Raw genomic sequence first — 21,632 nt, 5'->3', positions numbered from 1 at the left:
TAGAAAAAGCAGTCTCGTGTTTCTTTTTTAATCTGTTTGCTTGGTTCCCTCACCTAGTCTTCCTTAGCAGTTAGTAATCAGGTGAGACCTATTTAGAGAAAAGGATGTAATTAGGGACAATTATGTTATACAAATGAAAATTTAATCACATGATTAATTTGTTTAAAATCATAATTTTATGCAAACCTATTCATGGTAAAATTTGTTTAGGCTGCTTGCAAAAGAGTATGTAGTGAAAAATCTCCTTTTTGCTCCAGCTCCTCTTTGTGTTTTTAGATTACCCTAAACATGCTTCAAACGTTACTCTACCTGTATGCAGGTAGAAGCCATTAGGAACACTTTAGAAGCCTTTCTCCTTAAATATATCAAGGAACACACCTTACTACTGTATTTGTCATTACCTAGATGGAGGCAGTGGTGTTCTGAGCTGGCTCAGACTGACTCATGGGACCTCTGGGAGACGGAGTGGACGCAGCGAGTGCTGTTCAGTAGGATTGCTGTTGTTTCAGATCACTACTTGGTTGCTCTGTTTTTAAAAACTGTTTAAGAGTGTACAAATCTAGGAGTTAATACTGTGCTTTAAGCCTTCTCACCATTGTGCTCGGTCTAGGAGGTGATGGAGTTCACGAGGTCTGGTCCTTTGCTAAAGGTCTCAGAGCCTGCACTCTGCCTTCAGCAGTGTGGAGGAAGGACCTACTAGAACTCAGCACGTGGCACTCTGATTGCAGGTCAGCCTTCAGAACTCGGAAAAAGATGTGTCTCATCATCATTTCCTCTTCGCTGTCATGGGAAACTCCAGGGAAAAATCTCTGGGTGCTCAGAGAGTAAGAAAGGATTCAGCCAGGAGTCTCTGGAAAAGGGTCCGTGCAGGGAGTGTTTTTCATCTCGGTTGAAATGCAAGAAGTTTTTTTTAAACCAAAAACATCTTTATTTTTTAAGTCTTAAAAAAAAAAAAAAAGACAAAACAAAACTACTTTTTTCAAAATAACCATGATTAGCTTAGAAAAATGGGTGTATATCTTCAAAGTGTTTCCTTTTAATGGAAACTTCATTTTATAGAATCTAAACAGCAAAGGTGTTTGGTTTTTTGTTTGTTTGTTTGTTTGTTTTTTGTTTTTAAGCCAGAATCTAGCATAAGTCAAGGAAATCCATTCATATTTTAGGCCCTTCTCCTCCAGGAACCAGCATTGTTATAAATCTAATTTTATAATCCTTTAGGTGTAATTTCAAACTTGGCGACATTTTCCAACACCATCTTGACAGTCATCAGATCCTAGAAGTGTACCAACAATTTCTTTATCACTCACAAAGTGAATTCTTGAGTCTGCACACTTGTCCACACACTCTATTGGCAGGAACTAGGACGGGTTTGTGGTCAAGTTAGCCAGAAGTTGCAAGAAGTTTTAAAATAGAATTATTGTTCAGTTGTATTTATGCAAAGATATTTGAAGGCCTACTCTGTTCTGGGAAGAGCCAGGCAGTGGAAATACAAAGATAAATGAGCCCTGTGCTTTTAGTTGTGATTCTAGTATAGATTGTAGCTGTAACAGGCAATGTTGGGATAATGTAATAAGAGACAAGGGTAAAGTACTGTGGGGGTGGAGAAGGAAAGATCATCAACTGGGACTTAGGGAGTCTTTATGTGCACGTCATGAGCTTTGTGTGTTGCCTTGTTTTTACAGTATTGGGGTTGAGCCCAGGGCCTTGCTCTTTCTGTTGAGCTGTGTCTTCATAGTATGTTGCAAACTCAAGAATGTATGTGAAAGCATGAAGATGTAGACACGGTAGGCTTGGGATAGGGCAGGCTCATTGTAAGCCAAGGACAGAGTGCAGAGCAGACCTTGCAGAGTGGCCAAGTGCTCAGCAGGTATTGGGCCCTTGTAAGTGTGATGTTGAAGATACAAGTCTGTCTTCTGAAAATACCTTCCAAATTTCAACTTATAATCCTTTGAGGCAGTTCTTGCATTCATTCTTTGGCAAACACATTAGAATTCAATTTTTAATACATTAGAGATTTGTCTACTGGGACAATACCAGAGCACAATCACTAACAGCAATGAGCAGTACGTGTATCCAGTACTCTGCTCTCGCAAATGGAGTTAGTACTTGTCCCTTTCTGCCATCTGGTTCGTAAGTTCATTTATTTTGCCTAAGCTGGTAGTTTTAAAGTGAGGGGGTGTGCCTCTTGGAGTTCGTAGGAGGTTCATTTTGGAGTATGGAGGCAGAAAGATGATGAGTTCATAGGCTACATGAGGTCATGTGTGAGAGAGGGGAGGGGAACAGGAGAGATGGCTGTGTTTAAGAGTGCTGTTCCTTCCCATTACCCACATTGAACAGATCACAACCACCTGCCATTCTAGCTTCAGAGAATCTCATGTCCTCATTTGGCCTCTGTGGATACTTGCACACGTGTGCACAGACACAGACACATGCATACACATCAATAAAAAATAAAATAAAAAATTTAAATAGGAAACTAGCCAACCAAAATACTGCTAGGTATGCCACTGTTTTATTCCTTTTGCGTGTCTAAATTGCAGACATACATACGCACATGTATGTACTACACACAATACATGTGTCCCTGTGTGTGTATACATGTGTACAAATAAAATGAGCTTACTGCTCCTTCCTCTCCAGTTTTTGGGACACATGTTATCAGGATAGCACTGATTTGAGCCACCATTGTCACGCTCTTCAAAAGAGACTTTGAAGTATGTAAAGATTGTATCAGTGTTTTAAGAAGAATGTGTGCCATTTAGTACCTGTTTAGAAGCGACTGTACTGAGATAATACACTATGATTGTTAGTGAGCAGTGTGTGCTTGTTGATATTCAAAGAATAATCCATGTCACACCCTCATTTTTTTTTTTTTTTTTTTTTTGGCTTTTCTGAGATAGTGTTTCTCTTGGTAAACAGCCCTGGCTGTCCTAGAAGGTGCTCTCTAGACCATCCTGGCCTCAAATTCACAGAGATCCACCTGCCTCTGCCTCCCAAGTGCTGGAATTGAAAGGCATGCGCCATCATGCCTTGCTAGTGTCACCTCTTAGTGAGACAGTGAGGACCTTGCTGTATCAGGCCCTAAAAGTGCGTGACCCTGGCCCCTCCCTCCGTCAGAAGTTCTTTGGCAGCACACTGACACTCTGAGTGAGTTGTATGCATTTGTTCTGAGGCATTTTCTGAGCTGCTTTGGGTTTCTCTGTTAGTATTCTTCTGTAGTCTCTTATAGTCTTGATTTTGTTGGGGCACAACCTAAGTTGTTTGTACACCTCAGCAGGACAATGTACACTTCCCAGCGCTCCATTATAGTATCAGAAGAAACACATTTTTGTTCTAAGATAATTTTAAAATGTTTCCCTTACTCAAAACTTGGCCTTCTTCTCTCTCACTCCTTTTGCCCCTCTCACTTGATTCTAATTGTTTCCTCATTTACACAACTCAGGAAGATCCTTACTCTTCCTGAGACTTGAGATTGTGGGTTGACTTTAAGCCTTCTCCTTGTTATTGGCCTCACATGTTTAATTCATTGGGTGAACTGATAGGATACACATGATAACAATTTTAAACGACAAGTAAGATTTTTTTTTTTTTTAAAATCAGGCTCCTTAGACTGTTCCTGGAAAATTAGAGAAATGTCCTCCAGTTGGATTTTCTTGAGATTTTCATATTTTGTAGTTACTGTTAGTAACAGCTACTTATGCTCAGCCTTCTGGTATGGCTGCTGTCTGCTCCATTTGTCCTATCTCTTTTCTTTTTTTTTTTTCTTTTTCTGGTGGTTGTTGTTTTTGACACAGGATAACATGTATCTCTGACCTTAGATTTGTGCTATACTCACGGGTCACCTTGAGCTTCCTTATGCCACCTTTCCAGTGTTGGGATTACAGGCTTGTGTCACTTGCTGAGTTGATGTGGTGCTGTGAATCAAACCCAGGGCCTTGAGCCTACGAGGCAAGCACTCTGCCACCCGAGCTTCCTCCCAGCTCTCTTCAGTGTCGTTTTGATTGTCTGATTCGTTCACACGGCCCTAGATGCTGGAGTTACACTGTCAGTGGTTTGGAAGTGAGCACATCTACGGTCTTCCCGTGCTGGGGAGTGCTCTTCTGTTTTCGTAGGTGTCATCTCTCTCCTGTGACAGTAAACAGTGAACTGTGCTTAAGGTTATGGTGCCAGTGGTGCCATCCTAACAGCTACGTAGGAGCTACTTTGTAAGCATGCAGCTTTGGTCTTGTGTATACTTTGAATCATTTTTGGGTATATGTGTTCTGTGTGCACACCCATATTGGAGGACATGCCCCTACTTGTGTATGTGTGTGCATATGCACTTCTTTCTTTGTGTGCGGGGATCTCCCCCTCCCACCTTTTGCTTTGGTGTTGTGTAGTCTTTGAGACAGGATATCATGTAGACTCCAGACTAACTTTGAACGCACTGTGTAGTCCAGGATGACATTGAGCTGTAGATCCTCTGCTTCAACCCAGTAAGTACTGGGATTGCAGGTATATGTGACCATGCTCATCTTGGTTTTGTTTGCTTCTGAAATAGGGTTCAGGATCTTACTGTACAGCCCAAGCTGGCCTTGAGTTGGTAATTCTGCCTTAGCCTCCCAAGTGCTGGGGTGGCTGGTATGTACCATCATGCCTGGTCCTTCCAGTTACACTAAAAAGTTTGGGTACCATTATTTTTTTTTTTTCATTTTAAAAAGGCTGCCTCACTGTATAAGCCTGACTAGCTTGCAAGTTGCTATGTAGACTAGGCTGGCCTGCAACTCAGAGCTCTGTCTGCCTCTGCCTCCCAAGAGCTGGGATCAAAGGTTGGCTCTGGTTTTCCTTCCCTTAGAGTAGGATATAGGAACTAAAATAACATCTGTCTTGATGTTATTGTCAAGTCTTTGCCTTGGAACTTTAAAGTTCTTAGTTCCACTCTTCCTTCAGACACTACTTTTGCTTTTATTGAAAAAGCACCCAGGACCCTTTCTCCATTTTCCTCTCTGCTCTTTCTCTACTCCTCCCCCTGCCAGCGCATGCTCTTCTTCCCCCTCCCTCCCTGCTCCCAATAAACCTGCATTTATATAATAAAAATAAAAGAAGAAAGAAAAAGCATCCAGGAGTCAGAGGTAGGCATGTCTTTGTGAGTTTCAGGCCAGCCTGGTCTACATAGCAAGTTTCCATCTAGACAGGATCACACAGGGAAACCCTGTTTCAAAAAATAAGATAAAATGAGCCCTAGCTTCAATAGGAGAAACTGTGAACAGGTAGTTTTTGTTTTTATGCTCCCCCCTCCTTTATATCACAGGAAGATGCATTAACAATGTGGATGATACTCTCTTTTGGTTAAAAAGGTTAGATTTTTATCTTTAAAAACTGATGCTGGAGATGGAACCCAGGGCATTAATAAATGTTGGGTAAGTGCTCTGTCACTGAGCTACACCCCTGGCCCATGAAAAGCCCTTACAACTTGGAAAACTCTCCCATTATCTACTCCCTTCATTCTGTTGTATTTACCTCTTTTCTAGTCATCAGTTCTCTGTGTATATTGCCATAGAAGGCTTAGCATCTGTGCCATGCATTGCGGATCCAGGTTTCTTTAAAGCAGCATTCTCTTGGGACTGACTGTGTCTGAGAGGTACTATGTCAGGAAATTATGCAGACCATTCTGTCCACAGTCGCCTAGCCCCAGAGCCAGCAAGATGCTGCTTTTGTATCATTAGCAAATTTATTTTTCCCTTATTAAAAAATACACAGGTATGTAGCACTGACTTAGGGCCTACTGCTCACTGGGTGTAGTATGAAGTAGTTCCTGGTCCATAAAAGATCCTTGCCTATATGAAAACACTGTTTGCATGTCACTAACAAGGAGACCTCTAAGTGTTGGACATTTATCAAATGCCCTCTGTCATGCTTTTGGTGGAATAAATACTTGGAGAAAGAGTCTTCTAAAGGAAAACTTAATTATTGACAGCTTCTTGGCATCATATTCTTTTCAGTGGTAGATGCTGTTTTATACTTACAGTTGGTTGACTTGTTTCCACGTATCTCTTATGGTATAATTCTTGAGCAATTTCCCGAAAGATACGCCGAGCACTCTTCTGCAAAATCAAAAGGGAAGGTGTGTCTTTCAGGAGCATGAGCTCTTCGTTTATTGCAGGGGCCTCAGCCATGGAACCCCTTCAGCCACACAGTTAGCTCCCATGTTCTGACTGCATTTAGCAGAATGTATGACTGAGAGCTGTCAGGTTAGGATGGCAGGTTCCTCTCCAGTTGATGGCTGTGGATTCCTAACAGGGAATAGGAGCCTCCAGGGTGGAAGTTACTGTGTTGTTCTCTGGACTTCCTAACAGTTTGTGTTTGAACTGGTTCCCACCCCCCCGCTGTGTAAAACCACAAGTATTGGTAGTACCTTTTGAGAGTCTTCTTTGGTTTTCCTGCTTCTTGGACTGTTACATTTTGACTGCCAAGAATAAGACAATCTGTGAGCATTTTGTAATCTTATGCAGAAAGAGGGCTGAGCTGGTGCAGTGTTTTGAGTGGCACACACTAGGCAACTTTCATAACATTTTAGGTGCTTTTGTTTAACAAACAAATTTAACAACTTCAATGGGGGCTTAGTATAGCATATGAACAAATTCTAGTAAGTATTTATACCCCAATTTTTAACATATATACAGACCAAAGATACTCTCTTTCAGGAACATTTACGTCTTGAATATTTTAAGGCAACTTCTAGTATCTTCATTAACTATTTCTGCTTTTAAAAGATTGTTCTTCAGGTTTTCCTAGATAACAGAAACCTATCCCCTCTCCAGTCCTCACCCTTGCAGCAGAAAGCCAATACAAGTGCTTAATCCTCTAGTTCTAGGCTTTAAAGAAGAAACACTGTGAACATGTCTCTGATTAATAGTCTTAGTGGAGGCTCAAGCGACTGCCACCTCCTCTGAGGTGTGAGTCAGGTGTTTGCTGGGCCAGCTGTTTCTGAGGCGGACAGACGAAAATAACCTCTCTCTGGTAACATTGGAGGAAGAGAATATTAGACTTACTTTGAAGAGGACTATGAAGATCACACACACCCCGGTGACGTAGACAGAGAGCAGTGCTAAAAGCACTATCAGGAGACTGTTCACCTGCCTGCTGAGAAGTCTGTCTTCATGAAAACAGAGAGGAACAGTCACTGTCAAAGCATGTTCCTGCAGATGACTGTGAGAAGCCACTTAAGCTACATTTCGAGGTGGAGCCTGAACTTGCTGTGCTCACCCATCCTAACAACATCTGATATGCTCGTCAGTTTCAGTGGTCTTTAAATGTGTTAGACCAAAAACACTTCTTCATAAAATAGAAACATAAAAAAAAATTAAGCTGAAGAGCCAGGCATGGTGGTGTTAATGCTAGCATTTGCAAGGCAGAAGCAGATGTGCCCTGAGTTTGGGCCAGCCTGCTCTACATAGTAGGTTCTAGAACAGCCAGGGCTACACAGTGAGACTCTCAGACAAACAAACAAATTGAGTTGAGCATGTGTTGTAATGCTGAGAATCACCGTCTGTGTTTTGATTGTTTTTCCCCCTTTCTTATGGTACTATACTGCTGATTGAACCTAGTGCCTCGCACATGTGTAAGCCTTTTCTACCACTCAGCTACATCAGCCCAAGAATTGCTTTTTATAAGTATTAACTTAAATACATAGACATTTAAATTCTGTTTTGTTAGAAGTGATGCACAAGAGTCACCAACTCTGTTGGTGCAGTGCAGATATTTTCTTGTGTATTTGTTGATGTAACTGTGAAAAGCTAGTGCTGTCTGGTAAATACTAGTGGAGGATGTCCATTGAGAATCGTAGAGCCAGCTCCTTCCTTAAAGGCAGTTGTACTGTGTGACAGGTGCTTCTCATAATGAAGTAGAAGAAATTGAACTCACTTTCATATTCTGAATTCTCCTTTTGGGCATGCAGTGATCTGTGTTCAAAGAAGGGATTTAATAATGTGTGCCATTCAGTATTGATTATGTGAAACATGAAATACAGTTAGATACAAAATTATTGCCCATTAATTTATAGTTCTAGCTAAATATCCTATATGGATTCAGTTTATACAATGCACATTTTGTTTGTTTGTAAAACATCACATTTTGCTCAGATCTTTAAACCTTTATCTCACAAGCACAAATTATGATATAAATCTGGTAGTATAACATGTTAGCCTGAGCATTATCTTGAGACAAGTTGACAGCTTCCAGAACCTCCCTGACTGGCTCCACTTAGTATCCACAGATACAGAGGCAATGGTGGGCCTTCTCACTTCTCTCCCCATCCCCAAACTTATTTCTGAAAGCTGAGCATCTACTCTTTTTCCCTGTGCTGCAGTGTCTAGGTGTTACCTGTGTGTGCAGTGTCTAGGTGTAGACATAGGAGACCTGTGTGTGTGTGCAGTGTCTAGGTGTAGACATAGGAGACCTGTGTATTTTTATAGCTTCCTTTAGAAACTGGCTTACCATTGCACCACCTAGAACATAACTCTGTAAGAGTAGCAGAAATAACTAATAGATTGGACTAAAAACATAAAGAGAATTAAACACAAATTTGGAGAGAAGCCACCAGTCATTCTGTGGCACTGTCTTTCTGCCTGGATATTAGAGGAAACAACAAAAACAAACAAACAAACCAACAAACAAAAAACCCTGTTAACTCTGGGCTTCCTGAAGAGATCCCTGACAATCCCCCACTCAGATGAGGGATTCAAACCTACCTAAACACTGGCAGCAATTTCAACAAGCCATTTTATTTTCTTGAGTAGTCTGAGATAAAGACATTTCAAATAGACTGTGGTATCACTTGCCTGTCATGCCACATCTTTGGGAAGCTGAGGCAAGAGGAAGAGTTGGGCCAAGAGTTCAAAGACAGCCTAGTACAATATAGCAAGACTTGATTTCTTTTAAAGGAAAAAAATAGTGAACAACAACAAAGGCTTCACACAATTTTGAAACTAACAACCATAAACATCTTAACAAAAACATGATGTAGCCTTTTTTAAAATTTATTTATTTTTTATATTAATGATGTAGCCCTTTCCACTCACCTCTTACTACCAGTGTAGTCCCGTTTCCAATCTGTTTAGCACGTGGTGTCACTTCATGGGGAAATGCTATTCCACAGATGTAAACTGCACTGTCATTTGGAGACACCCTGTTGACAGTGAGGGAGACTCGGTTCTGGTCCAGGGTTTCCTTCACTGTGAACTTGTCTGCCTCATTTTTGCATCCATCCAAACACAGAACCTCAGGCTGATGAGTGCCACACCGAAACCACAGGCTTCTTGGTTGCTTTGAAGAACATCCAATTGTGGAAAAGGTACACTCCATGGTGATAGCCTTAGAAGTGTAGTCTACCTCTAGGTAGTCTGGCTGCAGTACAGAGACGGTACAGGTGCCCACCATACCTGTGAGGAAGCACATGGGTGTTGAGGGCCTTTGCTGTTGCTGCTGCTTGGCAATACTGAGCCAGGGACCAGCCAGCCCCCATTTCTTGTCTTCCCATTAAAAACAAGACTGTAAAGACAACAGGGGTCCTTACCTGTGCTAACTCATTGCTGCTGGCCTTTACCTCATGGTTGTTGGCTTGCCACCTGGCTACTGGAGGACAACCTCAGAGGCTCTTCTAGGATCAGTGTGGCTATTGGAGGTAGTGTACCTGAAGCCAGATATACACTCAGTGCTGACAAGCATTCCCTTGGTTTCAGGCCATCCATGTAATCTTGAAGAGCCTGTTTTCTCCTGTGTACCCCTTGCTGTGGGGTGTGATTGAGCACATGAGCACTGGCAGGTTTCCTGCCTGTTGGGATCTAGGCTGCCTAGAGATGAATCGTGTCCATTTGGGAATTAGGGTAGCAGGAAGAATGTACCAATAAGAAAATTCAGCCCTGGCTCAGCTCATGGCTTCCCTGACTATTGTAGAGTTGAGGCCAGGGAGAGGGTCCCCTGTGCATTAGTCATACTTGACATATTGTATAGTAAAAGGGAGAATACAGACTGGAGTTGGAATTTATTTCTGTGATTATAGTTCTGAATGCTGCATGGTTTCCTATCGTGGCAGGGATGCTGGCCCCTTGGGCGGTTAGTAGAGAGTGAAATGTGATGCTACCCAGGCCACAGTATCTAAAAGAAGGCAGCTCTTGCATTGCTCTCCTGCCATTACTGCTCTCCAGTCTGTGGAGGTGCCTCGTGCTTGAGTTTGCATCTTGACCTTCTAGCCCTGACATGATGCTTAGCCCTGACATGGGAAGGCTTCTTAAGCCCTCTTGGGGCAAAGGACACATGAAAAGTAGTATTGGTTGAAGCATATGGGAATTTACGTGCGTTTTTAGTTCAATTTCTGCCTAGTTGTATAGGCCAAATGGTCTCAAAAATAGTTGCTCCTGAGAATGGGGGAAAAAAAATCCAAGTCTTCTGACGCTTATATTTGTTTAGCAGTGGTTCTCAACCTTCCTAATGCTGCAACCCTTTGATACTGTTCTTCATGTTGTAGAGAACCCATCTATAAAATTATTTTGTTGCTACTCCAAAATTAACTGTAATTTTGCTACTGTTATGAATCATAATTAAATATTTGATATGCAGGATATCTGGTAGTCGACTCCAAAGGGTTGTGACCCACAAATTGAGAGCCACTGATTGAGGGGCTATGACTCTTTTTCACTTAACATTTTGTCCTGTAGGCTCCCACCCAGAGCAGCAAAGGCAATAAAGTTAGTCACAGCGTTTGTGAGATTCTGTTTTTACATTTCCCTTTGAGCATTGTGTGCTTTGAGGTAAGCCAAGGCTTTGTGCTGACTTGCTCAGAGGAGTTAGTCAGCTCGGCGTACCGTCTGGCTTCTTGAGTACCAGGAGGCCCAGCTGAGGGGAGTGGGCTCACTAGCCTATTGACTGCAGCCCTGCTCTGCCCAGGCACAGTCACCTTAGAAGTCCAGGGTCTGCTCTGCAGATTTAAAATGATCAGTCCTATCATTCCAACACTGCAGACAGAGCCCCAGTCTCAGGTGGCTTTCTGGTGCAGATTTTAAAGTACAGCCAACTCTTAACACAGTAAGGAGCACTTGCAACTTAGGAGTTTCCTCTCAGGCTGGGCCAGGGGAGGACACACTGCTGTACCCCAGTTGAGCAATGATAGTCAAAAAGAGAAGTCTGGATAGTGTCTCACCAAAAGCCTTCTCCTGTGAAGTTTTTCTTTTAGAAAATCTTAAATGCTGAATTTTTTTTTTTTTTGGTTCGTTTTTTAAATCAGTTTCCACTGAAAATATTGAAAGTTTAGCTTGGTGGAGGAAATAAAAATCAAAACCATTAGAAAATAAGTAATTTGGGATCCCTTAAGCTTATTTTGTGTCTGCCTATTAAAGTGTGTGTTCTTATGTCTGTGGGCATGGAGGCGTGAATGTGCCAGTTTGTGTGGAGGCCAAAGGACAGCCTCCGTTGTGTTCTTTGGAATTATTTACTTTTGTTTTCCCAGAGAAGGTCTCAGTGGTTGAGTAGGCTGGCTATGAGCGTGGGGATCTGCGCAGCCCTGCCTCCCCAGCACTGAGATTATAAATGTGTGCCGCCAGCCTGACTTTTACACGGGCTCTGGAAGCCGCCTTAGGTCTTTCTGCTTGCACAGCGGACACTTTACTGAGTTACCTCCCCAACCCCAACGTTATTTATTATTATTATTTTGTTTTTAAGACAGGCTTTCTCTGTATAGCTCTGGCTGTCCTGGAAATTGGTCTGTAGACCAGGCTGGTCTCAAATTTAGAGATCCTCCTGCCTCTGGCTCCTGAGTGCTGGGATTAAAGGTGTGCAGCACTGCTCTGCCCTGCTCAACATTTATTATGGAAAATGTCAAACATATGCAAAGGTAGCTACTAGCACAGCAGATCCCACCATTGCCTGGCTTTACTCAGCTTTGACTCATCTCTTCTCACTATCTCAGCTGTTCACTCCTTCGTTATATCTGCAAACATTTCACAGAAGAGCTGGAAGGGTAAAACTTTTCTTTAACTAAAACAGTTTACAAAAATAGTGTGTATTCATTGCAGACACTAGAACAGTGTAAGATAGCACCATGGTTCTTTAGCCGGAAGAGCCACTGTTGACATTTTGATATAATTCATCTCTTCTTTCCTCTGCCCTTCTCTTGTGTGTGCTGGAGAGTGAACCTTGCATATACTAGGCCCACCACCAGGCTAGCTCTACCCTGTATTTCTTTTCAGAGGAGAGAAAAAAAAAATGAATTTCAAGAACTTTTGCTTCATTTCATGCCCTGCAATCAGATTTTGTGGTTAGATCTGAGATTATTTAAACTATGATGAAAGAAAGTAACTTTTATAGAGCTAGACCAGATAGAAGCAGAATTTGAGGGTAAGTTCTGTTATCGGGTGGCTTTTCTCCACGACAGGTTACGGCAGCTTTGAGAGTCAGTTCTTTTCAGCCTTTAGAACCACTGTTGTATGGAAGTATCGAGCCGTTATTGCACAGTGTGCAGTCGTCCAGAGCTTGCCTGTGTGGACGGTGACTCGTTGACTACCACCATGGTCTTGAGCAGATTGTCTAGGGAGAGGTGCTCAAAGCAGGGTAACAGCATAGGGCCTGGAGGGCTAATAGGAAACTTCTTGAGTTCTGGGAGGAAGAAGAAAGCCGCTGCCTAACTGTAGTGCTACACATTTTAAATCATCTGGTAAGAGCTTAAAGTATAAATAGATTAGGTGGGAAGCAGCAGTTTATTTAATAAAGTAGAGAAAATTTAAAAAACCCTCTTACCAACATGAAACAGGATGAGGCTGATTCCTAGCCGGAGGCCAATGTTGCTTGTGCTCACAGGGTCCATCTCTGCATGTGCTGGGCACATACTCAAGAGGATGACCTTCCTTTTCCGCCTCCTTTTTCAGAAAGGAAGAAGTAAAGAGAGGAACTCGTATTAAGGAAGTACAAACAGGAACTTTTAGAAATTGTGTAAGCATGGTTTGTAATACGTTTCACCATGTAAAGTTGAGATTTCAGTTGGGAGCATGTTTCTAAGTATGTGTGTATATTGGAAATTGTCAGAGGTGTTTGATGTTCTGTGTGGAGGTTTGCTTTACATCTAGCTGTGTTCCAGGAAGTCATGTGGTCTCGGGCAGTGCCTGACATTTTCTGAATGCTCTTGTTGGTGTGTTCTGCTGTTGCTTCTCCGGGCCAGACACTGCTAGCCCTGCACAGTAGCAGGAGGCCATGTTTCCTGTAGGCCTGGGAGAAAAGCCAGGACCCAATGCATCCTCTTAGGGTGAAGAAGTACACAGCTGCTGTTAGGCATGTGCACCTGTCCTTGCTGTTGGTAAGCAAAATGAGTATGGACCTTGGTGCTTGTTCTGGGTGCAGCACGCAGCCCCAGCCCCTCCCCACACTCAGCCTCTGCTAGTCGAAGTTTGTTCTAAGTAACGAGCTGACTCAGCCTGAGCCAGCAGAAAAAGACTTGTTAACAGCATTCGAAATGGCTCCTGGAGTTTTGGAGTTTTGGAAGGCCTGGAGAACCATGTGAACTCAAAGTCAGGAGGAACTCTGTGAAACTGCTCTGATGCTAGGTACTGCAAACTCTGCCTTTAGCGCCCACCCGTCAGTGTGCCTCCCTCGCCACTTGATATCAGTACCTGCACGAGGGGAATAGTCTCAGTTTCTTCTGGCTCACAGCTTCTCACTCCAGTCGTGACAGCCAGCCCAGGTATTGCACCAGTCTCCTGCTGCAAGGGGGAAAAGCAGCTTCCCTTCCCACCAAGAGTTAACTTCCCTGACTGGGAGAGGGTGCAGTCTTTCCCGGTCCCCATCCCCGTGTGACCTGTCACCTGCTCTCACCTGCTCGTGGTAGATCTCCTTAGCACCAGAAGTCTCACTCTGAATTTAGTGGCCTGTCACCACATCTTCTAAGGGCACCCCACATCCAAATGTACTCTTGGTTCTGTTTGTGTGTAGTCAGCGTGCGGCCTGCCTGCTTCCCACACCCCAGGCTCCTGATGCACATAGGTTTAGAAGTGATTGAAAGATGACTTAGGGAATGGGTCAGCTTCTCTTGAAAAGCATGTGTATTTCTGTGAATTAAAATCTCTCATAAGCCTCTTTTAATTTTCAGCTATGCAACTCTGTAGACAGGAAGTTGAGTCAGTGTTCTATATATGTGATTCCTTGTGCTGTCCAAAACCTTTCAAATACTAGTGGTTACTCTGACCCCAATTTCAGTATGTACTGGCTAGTTTTCTGACTCACAGAAGATGCTCCATCAGTATAGCCTCTGGATGCAGGCAGCCTGGGAGCATCATTTTGGGCAAGTTCCATCACTCCTTCCAGGCTGTGACCACCTGAAGAGTGTGGAGAACTGTTCAGACCTGCTACATCTAAGGCAGCAGTACCTGGAACACTAGCTTTCCCTCCCCTTTCCTCTTTTAATGAGTCATTTGTTCAAGGATTTAACTTAATGTTTTTATTTGTTCTAGTAGGTGGCAAGTGGGAGAAACCATCAGAAATTTTGGAAATCAAGGGACAGAATTGGGAAGAACAAGTGAATAGCCTGCCCGAGGTGTTCAGGAAAGCTGGCTTTGTCATCGAAGCTTTCACTAGACTGCCGTACCTGTGTGAAGGCGACATGTACAACGACTACTATGTTCTGGACGACGCTGTCTTTGTTCTCAGACCAGTATAAACATGTGGAGGCCTACGTCTTCAGAGTCACCCCTGGAATCTGCCCTCCAGAAGAGGGCGTGCATCCAGTGATGTCAGGGGGACCTCCAGGGACTGCCATTCTCAGTATCATGTAGGAATTTAAAAAGCCAAAATACTAATTCTTTCTTTGTAGTGTGTAAAGGCGTGGTTTAAAACAAAACCCAACTCTTTGTGTATTTTTAATCAATCAGCTCTTTACTCAGAGTCACGCTCCAATGCAGGTCACTCTCCATTATGATGGAAGATATTTTTATACTTAATTGCTGTAGGGACTCATTCCCAGACAAAGCAATAGTCATCATGGAACCGATAAATGGATTGTTTTTAATAAATGAAGACTGGCAATAAAGCTGTCCATTCAATTCCAAATATTGGTTATAAGGTAGAGCCACTGATAACTCTTTCTTGTTTAGAAACTCCTTCTGTTACTATTCAAAAAATGTTTTTAATCATGCTAATAAACGTTTTTTGGAGATGACTCTCACTCTTCTTGCATTCTGTGCAGCTTACCAGGAGGAGTGCTCAGTAGGAGAACGGTCTGAAACATGCAGGCTGAGCACAGAAGGCAGGCTCCAGCTTGGGCATGGTGGAAGTGCAGCTTGTGGAGAGCCATGGGCAGTTCTGACCATCCCTAAAGTGACTAGTTTTATTCAGATACAGTGCTCTAGGAAGCACCTTCCTCAGTCGGTGTTGTGAAACACCTTTGTTTCCCTAGACTTCCTCATGTCCTCAGGATTGCAGCAGTCCATTGCATTGACTGATAGGACGCAACCTAAAATATCTTTATTCAGTTTCTTCTCTGTATGCCTTCTTGCCAGAACCTGGCTTATCCCCAAATCCTTAATTGCAAATAAGTCTGTTTACTGAAGACCGTATCAGACACATGCTAGAATCTAGGGTACCTCCAATAAACCCAGAAACATGGTGATGGAGGAGACTTCATTAGCAAGATCAGTAATCATTATGGACATTAACCCAAAACCTAAAAGTCCCAGTAGTCACAAGCAGTGACAGTGGTGAGTGACGTAGTCACAGTGTATTATCCAGGTGTTCATTAACTAACTATTCACATTAACACCTGGGCAAAAGGGCCATAGAGTGTCCATTAAGAGACACCCCTACGTCTCCACCTCAGCAACCCTCAGCTGCTGTGTGTAGTCCTATGAGAGGTTGTGTGGTTCTTAGTGGTGTTCTATCTTTTCCAGGACTTCAGGTTAGTGAAGTACAGATAGAGCCCTAGACAGTGAACAGGGGAACACAACGACCCTAACATGCTTCTCTGGCAGTGGAGACTTGCTTCTTTATCTAACTGTCATCATTAGGGGCTGCTGCTGTTGAATCCCACCAGACCAGGGAAGGGTGTTCAGAAGCAGGTGGCTTCAGAGCAGCTCCTGTCTTCGAAGTTGAGGTCTATTGAAAAAGGCCACAGAAAAGCATAGAAAGCACATGTGTTTATGCATTTTAAGGACAATTTCTCGAGAAAATCAGAGGTTCTCTGAAGACCAGTTTATTAAATACGCCATTTTGTGGTTCGGAAACCAGATGCAGATGTATTCGCACGTGGTCTGGGAAGTCTTGGTGTGTTGTGACCACTGGCCACTAGATGGCGGTGTTGCTTACTGAGTGACAGTGGCCCACAGCCACCCCACCCCGTATCCCCCTCCCCGAGGGGATCACGCTTTCCTCTCCAAGTATAATAATGCTGCCTTGTGTGCTCCATTCCTGGCGTAAGTGCCTCAAATCCAGTGAAGGTAAGGTGTTCGAGAAACCAAGAAGAGCTCTGTCTTTGGTAGGCAGGCCTGCTGGTTGACCCTAAAGGTGAGTGGAGAAAGGAAGCATGCCTTGCACCTGGGATTCCTGGGATTCCTTGGAAACCCCTGGAGCGTTGAGAACACTGATTACAGCGAAGGGAGGGGTGAGTGGACACAATACCCTAGTCATTTCCCTTTTGGATGAGCTCATTAAAACCGCTACTGTATTTTCCACCGTCCTGTTTGAATCGGCAGCAGGTTGTTTGTTTTGTATAGCCAACTCACAACACTTGATAAGCTGCGCTGGGACATGAGTGAAACTTAGGTGTTTCCAGCCTCTGTGTGAAGCTCTCTCAGAATATGTCACTAGCATTGTACGGAAGTCAGGCTTGGCACCCCCACAGCACAGACTTGACTGCTCACAGACCTACAGCCCATGTAGCAAAGATCTAATGGGTTGCCGGATAGTTGAGTTGTTTGTTGAGCAAGCACGAGGACTGGGGAACTTAGGTCCCCAGGTAGTCCTGGAGACCTTGGAATCCCAGCATGTGGGAGCCAGGTATCCCTGGAGCAAAGTTGCTTCCTAGGTTAGCTGTAACAGCAAGCTACAGGGTCAGTGGAAGCTCCTGCCTCAGTATGTAAACTGAGTGCAACTGAAGAAACTACCAGAAGTCAGCCTTGGACCTCAGCACACACATATCTGCACAAGTACCTCATACCCAAACAGGCGTGCGCGCGCGCGCGCACGCACACACACACACACACACACACACACACACCATGAATGAAGAGTTTCATGTTGCATCCATGTGAAGAGATACTTGTAGTGGAAATCCAGCACTGTGACATGAGATTCCAAGGTCTCTTGTAACTAGTGGGCTGTGAGACACTAGCTAAGAGGCTGTGAAACATGGCTAAAGATAACGCACAGGCTGAAGCTATGCACAGCTGCATTTCACCTGGTCAGTTTATCTGTCCTTCCAGGGCAGGGATTCTAAAATTCTAGTAGTGTCTTAATTTTAAAAGTAAGCTAACTTGGGGCTAATTTTAGGTTTGTAAAAGTTAGAGCTCTGATTTAGCGCTCATTTAATTGGCCCTAGTGCTGCTATTCAGGGGACCCGTCCTGTGTTCAAGGCTGCTGGGGGTTTTGCTACTTTTTCTTAAGGTCATCTTCCTATCCTCAGTTTCCATTAAGGACGTCCCACTCCACCAGCTGGTTTTTGTTTTTTCAAAGATTTGTTTTGATTTCCTGCATATGAGTGTTTTGCCTGCGTGTTTTTGTGTGCTGGCTATGTATGCCTGGTGCAGGTGGAGGTCAGAAAAGGGCTCCAGTTCTTCCAGAACGGGAATACAGCTCTGTTGTGAGCTGTCCTGTGGGTGCTAGGAACTGAGCCCAGGTCCTCAAGAGCAGCCAGTGCTGACACCCACTGAGCCTCCTCTGCAGCTGATTCTGTTTTTTAATTATTAGTGCTCACTGAAATAGAACGGCAACATTTGCTTTTCCATTTTTTTTTTAATGTAGTCAAATACATGTAGCATAAATTAACCAACCATTTTGTTAGGTATAATCATTACAGTGCAATCATTTTCTTCATCTAGCTCAGGAGCACTTCATTTTGTCAAACTGGAAACTACCTATTAAATGAGCATTTTTTGTCTAGATTTCTTGCATATATAGAACCAAAGTGTTTTTGTGTATGTTATGGATGACTGGCTTATTTCACTTAGCATATACAAAGTTGCAGCCATATTTATAAAATTTTCTTTTTAAGACTGAATACTATTCCACTATATGGACATACCACATTTTGCTTATCTATTTCACTACTGATAGAGTGCTTCCACATTTCGGCTGTTGAGTACCATGTTGCTGTAAACAGGACTCTATGAATATTTCTTCAAGACTGCTTTCACTTTTGGGGGGTGGGGTCGGAGCAGATACCAAAAAGTGGAATTACTGTGTCATATTGTAACTTATTCTGGTTTTATTTTTTTAAGGAACTACAATGATGAAACCGTTTTCTATTTCCACCAACAGTGCATGAGAGTCCCAATTTCTCCACACCATTGCCAGCACTTATGTATTTTAGATCATCTAATGTGTATGAGGCGAAACTATCTGATTCTCATTTCCTAACGATTAATGCATCATACTTTTCATAGTTCAGTTTGGGGCATTTGGCTTCGTTTCCTGATAAAGCGCACCTTGTAAACATCTACTGGTACCCTGAACAACAGAATCCTTTTTCTCTGTGAAATCTTAGACTTCTCTGGAGAATATTATTACATAACTCGAATTTAAGAGTCCCTCTGGGCTTGAAAGTCACGGTGCCCCATTCAGATGAATCAATGCTTTCATTATAAAGTCATTTTAAAACTAACTTTCAGTACCTGTAAAATGGTGGACATAGCATTGGCTAGCTGAACTAAATAAGTTCTAGAACATAAATAAGAACAGAGAGGGTACCTAAACGCTGTTATCAGACACCCTGATTAGCATTTGACATTGGAATACTGATTTATTTTTTGAGATGGTGTCTTGCTTTGTTGCCAGGCTGGTGTCAAACTCAAGAGTTTGGAGTGATCCTTCTAGGTCAGCTGTTTGAGGGGAAGGGACTGCAGCCTTATGCCACTGCCCTGGCTGGAATATTGTGTTTAAGTGTCTGTGAGCCCCAACCCAGGGGTGTGCTGAAGGGGCCAGGACCACTCGACTGTCCTCCCAAACTCAGTTGCAGTTTCTCAGCACTTGTTTTTGACGCTGGTGCCTGTTTCTGGTCCCAAAGCCCTGCTGGGCTCTTGGGTTCCAAATATCACAGTAACTAGAGAAAAGAAAAACAGGCAAAACGAAGACAATGCCGGTGAACTTCACCTGTCCGGCCTGTAGCCGTGTGCACGGCTGTTGGCATTTTGGTAGGTGTCCTCGAATGGCTCCCCAGTGGTGTGTGTACACGCCCAGTTCATGGGTCTTCGTGTGGCAATACATGCTTTTATTTCACTAGGAGAAATCATGCAGAGCTCACAGGCACCTGGTTTCTAATTAGAAGCTGACAAAAGATGCAAGATACATCCTATCCTTCAGGGCTTGAGGACAAATTGATCCAAGGCCTGGGAGACAAAAGGCTGCTTTTTGAGGATGTTGGAGAAAGAATATAAAAATTCATTGATAGGCATCAGAACACCTCCGTGGGACCTTTCTGAAGGGAATGTTTAATGCTGTTGTGACAAAATAATGCAAAAATTAGGATGACTGAAATGTTTCATTAAATGGGAGAATTGTAAGAAAGCCTCTTGGGTCCATAATTTTGTTTTCACTGGGTAAGATGAAAAACAGGTATGCATAATCTCACTGATGCAAACCCATTATTTTAATGTATTTGTTTCTCATTTTAATAAAAGCACATATATTAGTAGTTGGCTTTTTTTTTTCCCTTGTTTTGGGAATGAAAGGATTCTCTTGTGTTTTTTATTGTATGATCTTTTTAAAAAGACAGTCCTTCCATGTTGTGATGGGACCCAGGGCCTGGCATATGTTTATTCTCTACACTGAGCTATATCTTCAGCCCAAGGCTATTCTCACGGGAGCATAATCTGTTCAGTCTATGGATGCTCATCTAGCTGCAGTCTTGCTCCTGAGGACCCAAGGTAGATCTCTGCCTGCTATCTCTGATGTGTGCATCTACTGTAGCCTTGCTGGTAGGTTTGGCCTTTTTCCTGGAAAGTTCCAAACATGTTTTTTTTTTTTTTTTTTTCCAAATGCATGGGGTGCTGTCCAGGCTTATGTCTACTTGACACACAAACTAGAATCATCTGTAAGGAAGGATCCTCTATTGAGAGAATGCCTCCGTAAGATCCATCTGTAAGGCATTTTCTTAATCAGTGATTGATGGGAGAGGGCCCAGCCCATGGTGGGTGGTGCCATCCCTGGGCTGGTGGTCCTGGGTTCTGTAAGAACGCAGGCTGAGCAAGCTGTGAGGCACAAGCCAGTAAGCAGCAGCCCTCCATGGCCTCTCTATCAGCTCCTGCTTCCAGGTTCCTGCCCTGTTTGAGTTCTCATCTTGACTTCCTTTGATGATGAACAGTGATATGGAAGTGTAAGCCAAAAAACCCCTTTCCTCCCCAGCTTGCTTTTGGCCATGGTGTTTTATTGCAGCAACAGAGACCCTGACAAGACATGGCTTCAGCAACTACAGACGCCACTTCCTCCTGCACACTGGATCCCATCTCCTTTATGCGAGGCTCCACCTACCTTACAGTTTGTAAACGTGCTTTTTTGTTGGGTTTTGAGATAGGGTTCACTATGCAGCCCTAGAACTTGTTTTGTAGGCTAGGCTGGCCTCAGAGATCTGTGTTCACCACACTGGGCTAAGACGGGACTTTTAAGGAGCCTGCTATGATGGTCCTATCTTTAAACAGCCCGTGGCCACATCGCTCCAACTGTAATTTTGCTTTGTTGTTGTTTTTGTTTGTTTGTTTGTGAGCCTGGGTCTTAGCTTGTTAGCCCATGGTGCTGTCCCCAAATTCACAGTCATCCGGTCTCAGCCTCCAACGACAGGTGTGCCGTCACTCCACCCAGCTCGACTTTTAATTTTGAATGGTGTCTTTGAATCTGGATCCAAATAAACTCACTGCATTGTCACGGGTGCTGCTTTCAGCGAAGCTGACTGCCCCGTTCTGGCTGCTGTCCCGGAGGGTGCAGGGGGGGACCCCAAACAATCTGGCCTTGGCAGGGAGGGGGGCGGGGGAGCTGTGTGGGCAAGCGGTCCTGTCCTGAGAGGTGTGGCCCTGGCCCCACTGTGACCAGACACAGAAGTGGAACCTGCAGCAAATCAGCTGAGGATCCGAGGGCCAGGCGCCGGGGACCCGGAGTGGACATACAGAGGGACGGTAGGCAGAGTGTGAGTACACAAGGGATGTGTAGGATGATGGGAGGGTGTGTGTGTGTGTGTGTGTGTGTGTGTGTGTGTGTGTGATGACGCTTCTCAGAAAGGCATCAGAACCTGCTTAAGAACAGTCACATCAGCAACAGAGGGACACCATTGTAAGGACACCTGCAGCAACCATAGCATCAGTCACACACATAACAGCAACCGCTGTTCGAGTCCGGAGAGCCAGGCTGGGCTGGGAGCTTTGGGCATGTTAAAGGTGAGGAGGTGATGTTTAATGCTTGCCCGGCTCTTGTGAGGA

General features: G+C 43.7%; 2 protein-coding genes across 3 annotated transcripts in view; one reads left to right on the top strand and one right to left on the bottom strand.

The window, feature by feature from the left end:
- Positions 1–15,175, top strand: part of Mettl9 (methyltransferase 9, His-X-His N1-histidine) — a 40,264-nt gene extending 25,089 nt beyond the window's left edge. The window contains exon 5 of one of the 2 annotated variants that reach the window (XM_055627524.1): positions 14,475–15,175. In XM_055627524.1, coding sequence (XP_055483499.1) covers positions 14,475–14,677 — 203 coding nt within the window. In that variant the 3' untranslated portion in view covers positions 14,678–15,175. Of the gene's footprint in view, positions 1–14,471 lie in introns of both variants that reach the window. The other variant, XM_055627523.1, reaches the window with a different exon arrangement.
- Igsf6 (immunoglobulin superfamily member 6) lies at positions 2,506–13,123 on the bottom strand. Its single transcript, XM_055627526.1, has 6 exons — positions 12,769–13,123; positions 9,060–9,419; positions 7,032–7,135; positions 6,395–6,445; positions 6,006–6,083; positions 2,506–4,126 (listed from the first exon to the last, which is right to left on the bottom strand). The coding sequence occupies exons 1-6, from the start codon at positions 12,854–12,856 to the stop codon at positions 4,070–4,072; spliced, it is 738 nt and encodes a 245-aa protein (XP_055483501.1). The 5' UTR covers positions 12,857–13,123; the 3' UTR covers positions 2,506–4,069.
- Positions 15,176–21,632: the final 6,457 nt, after the last annotated feature.

The sequence above is a fragment of the Psammomys obesus genome, unplaced genomic scaffold (assembly GCF_907164565.1).
Source record: "Psammomys obesus unplaced genomic scaffold, mPsaObe1.curated_primary_1811, whole genome shotgun sequence".
In the NCBI taxonomy this organism is placed as follows: Eukaryota; Metazoa; Chordata; class Mammalia; order Rodentia; family Muridae; genus Psammomys; species Psammomys obesus.
Note: the sequence above shows the minus strand (reverse complement) of the source record. Positions and strands in the feature narration are given on the sequence as shown.

What these genes read in the sequence shown, in the direction of transcription:
- Igsf6 (XM_055627526.1), bottom strand. Translation starts at nt 12,856, where the DNA reads ATGTGCCCAGCACATGCAGAGATGGACCCTGTGAGCACAAGCAACATT. An exon ending in CCTCATCCTGTTTCATGTTG is followed by an intron (nt 9,420 to 12,768) that starts GTAAGAGGGTTT and finishes GCTTCCTCACAG; the next exon opens with GTATGGTGGGCACCTGTACC. An exon ending in GACTACACTGGTAGTAAGAG is followed by an intron (nt 7,136 to 9,059) that starts GTGAGTGGAAAG and finishes GTTTTCATGAAG; the next exon opens with ACAGACTTCTCAGCAGGCAG.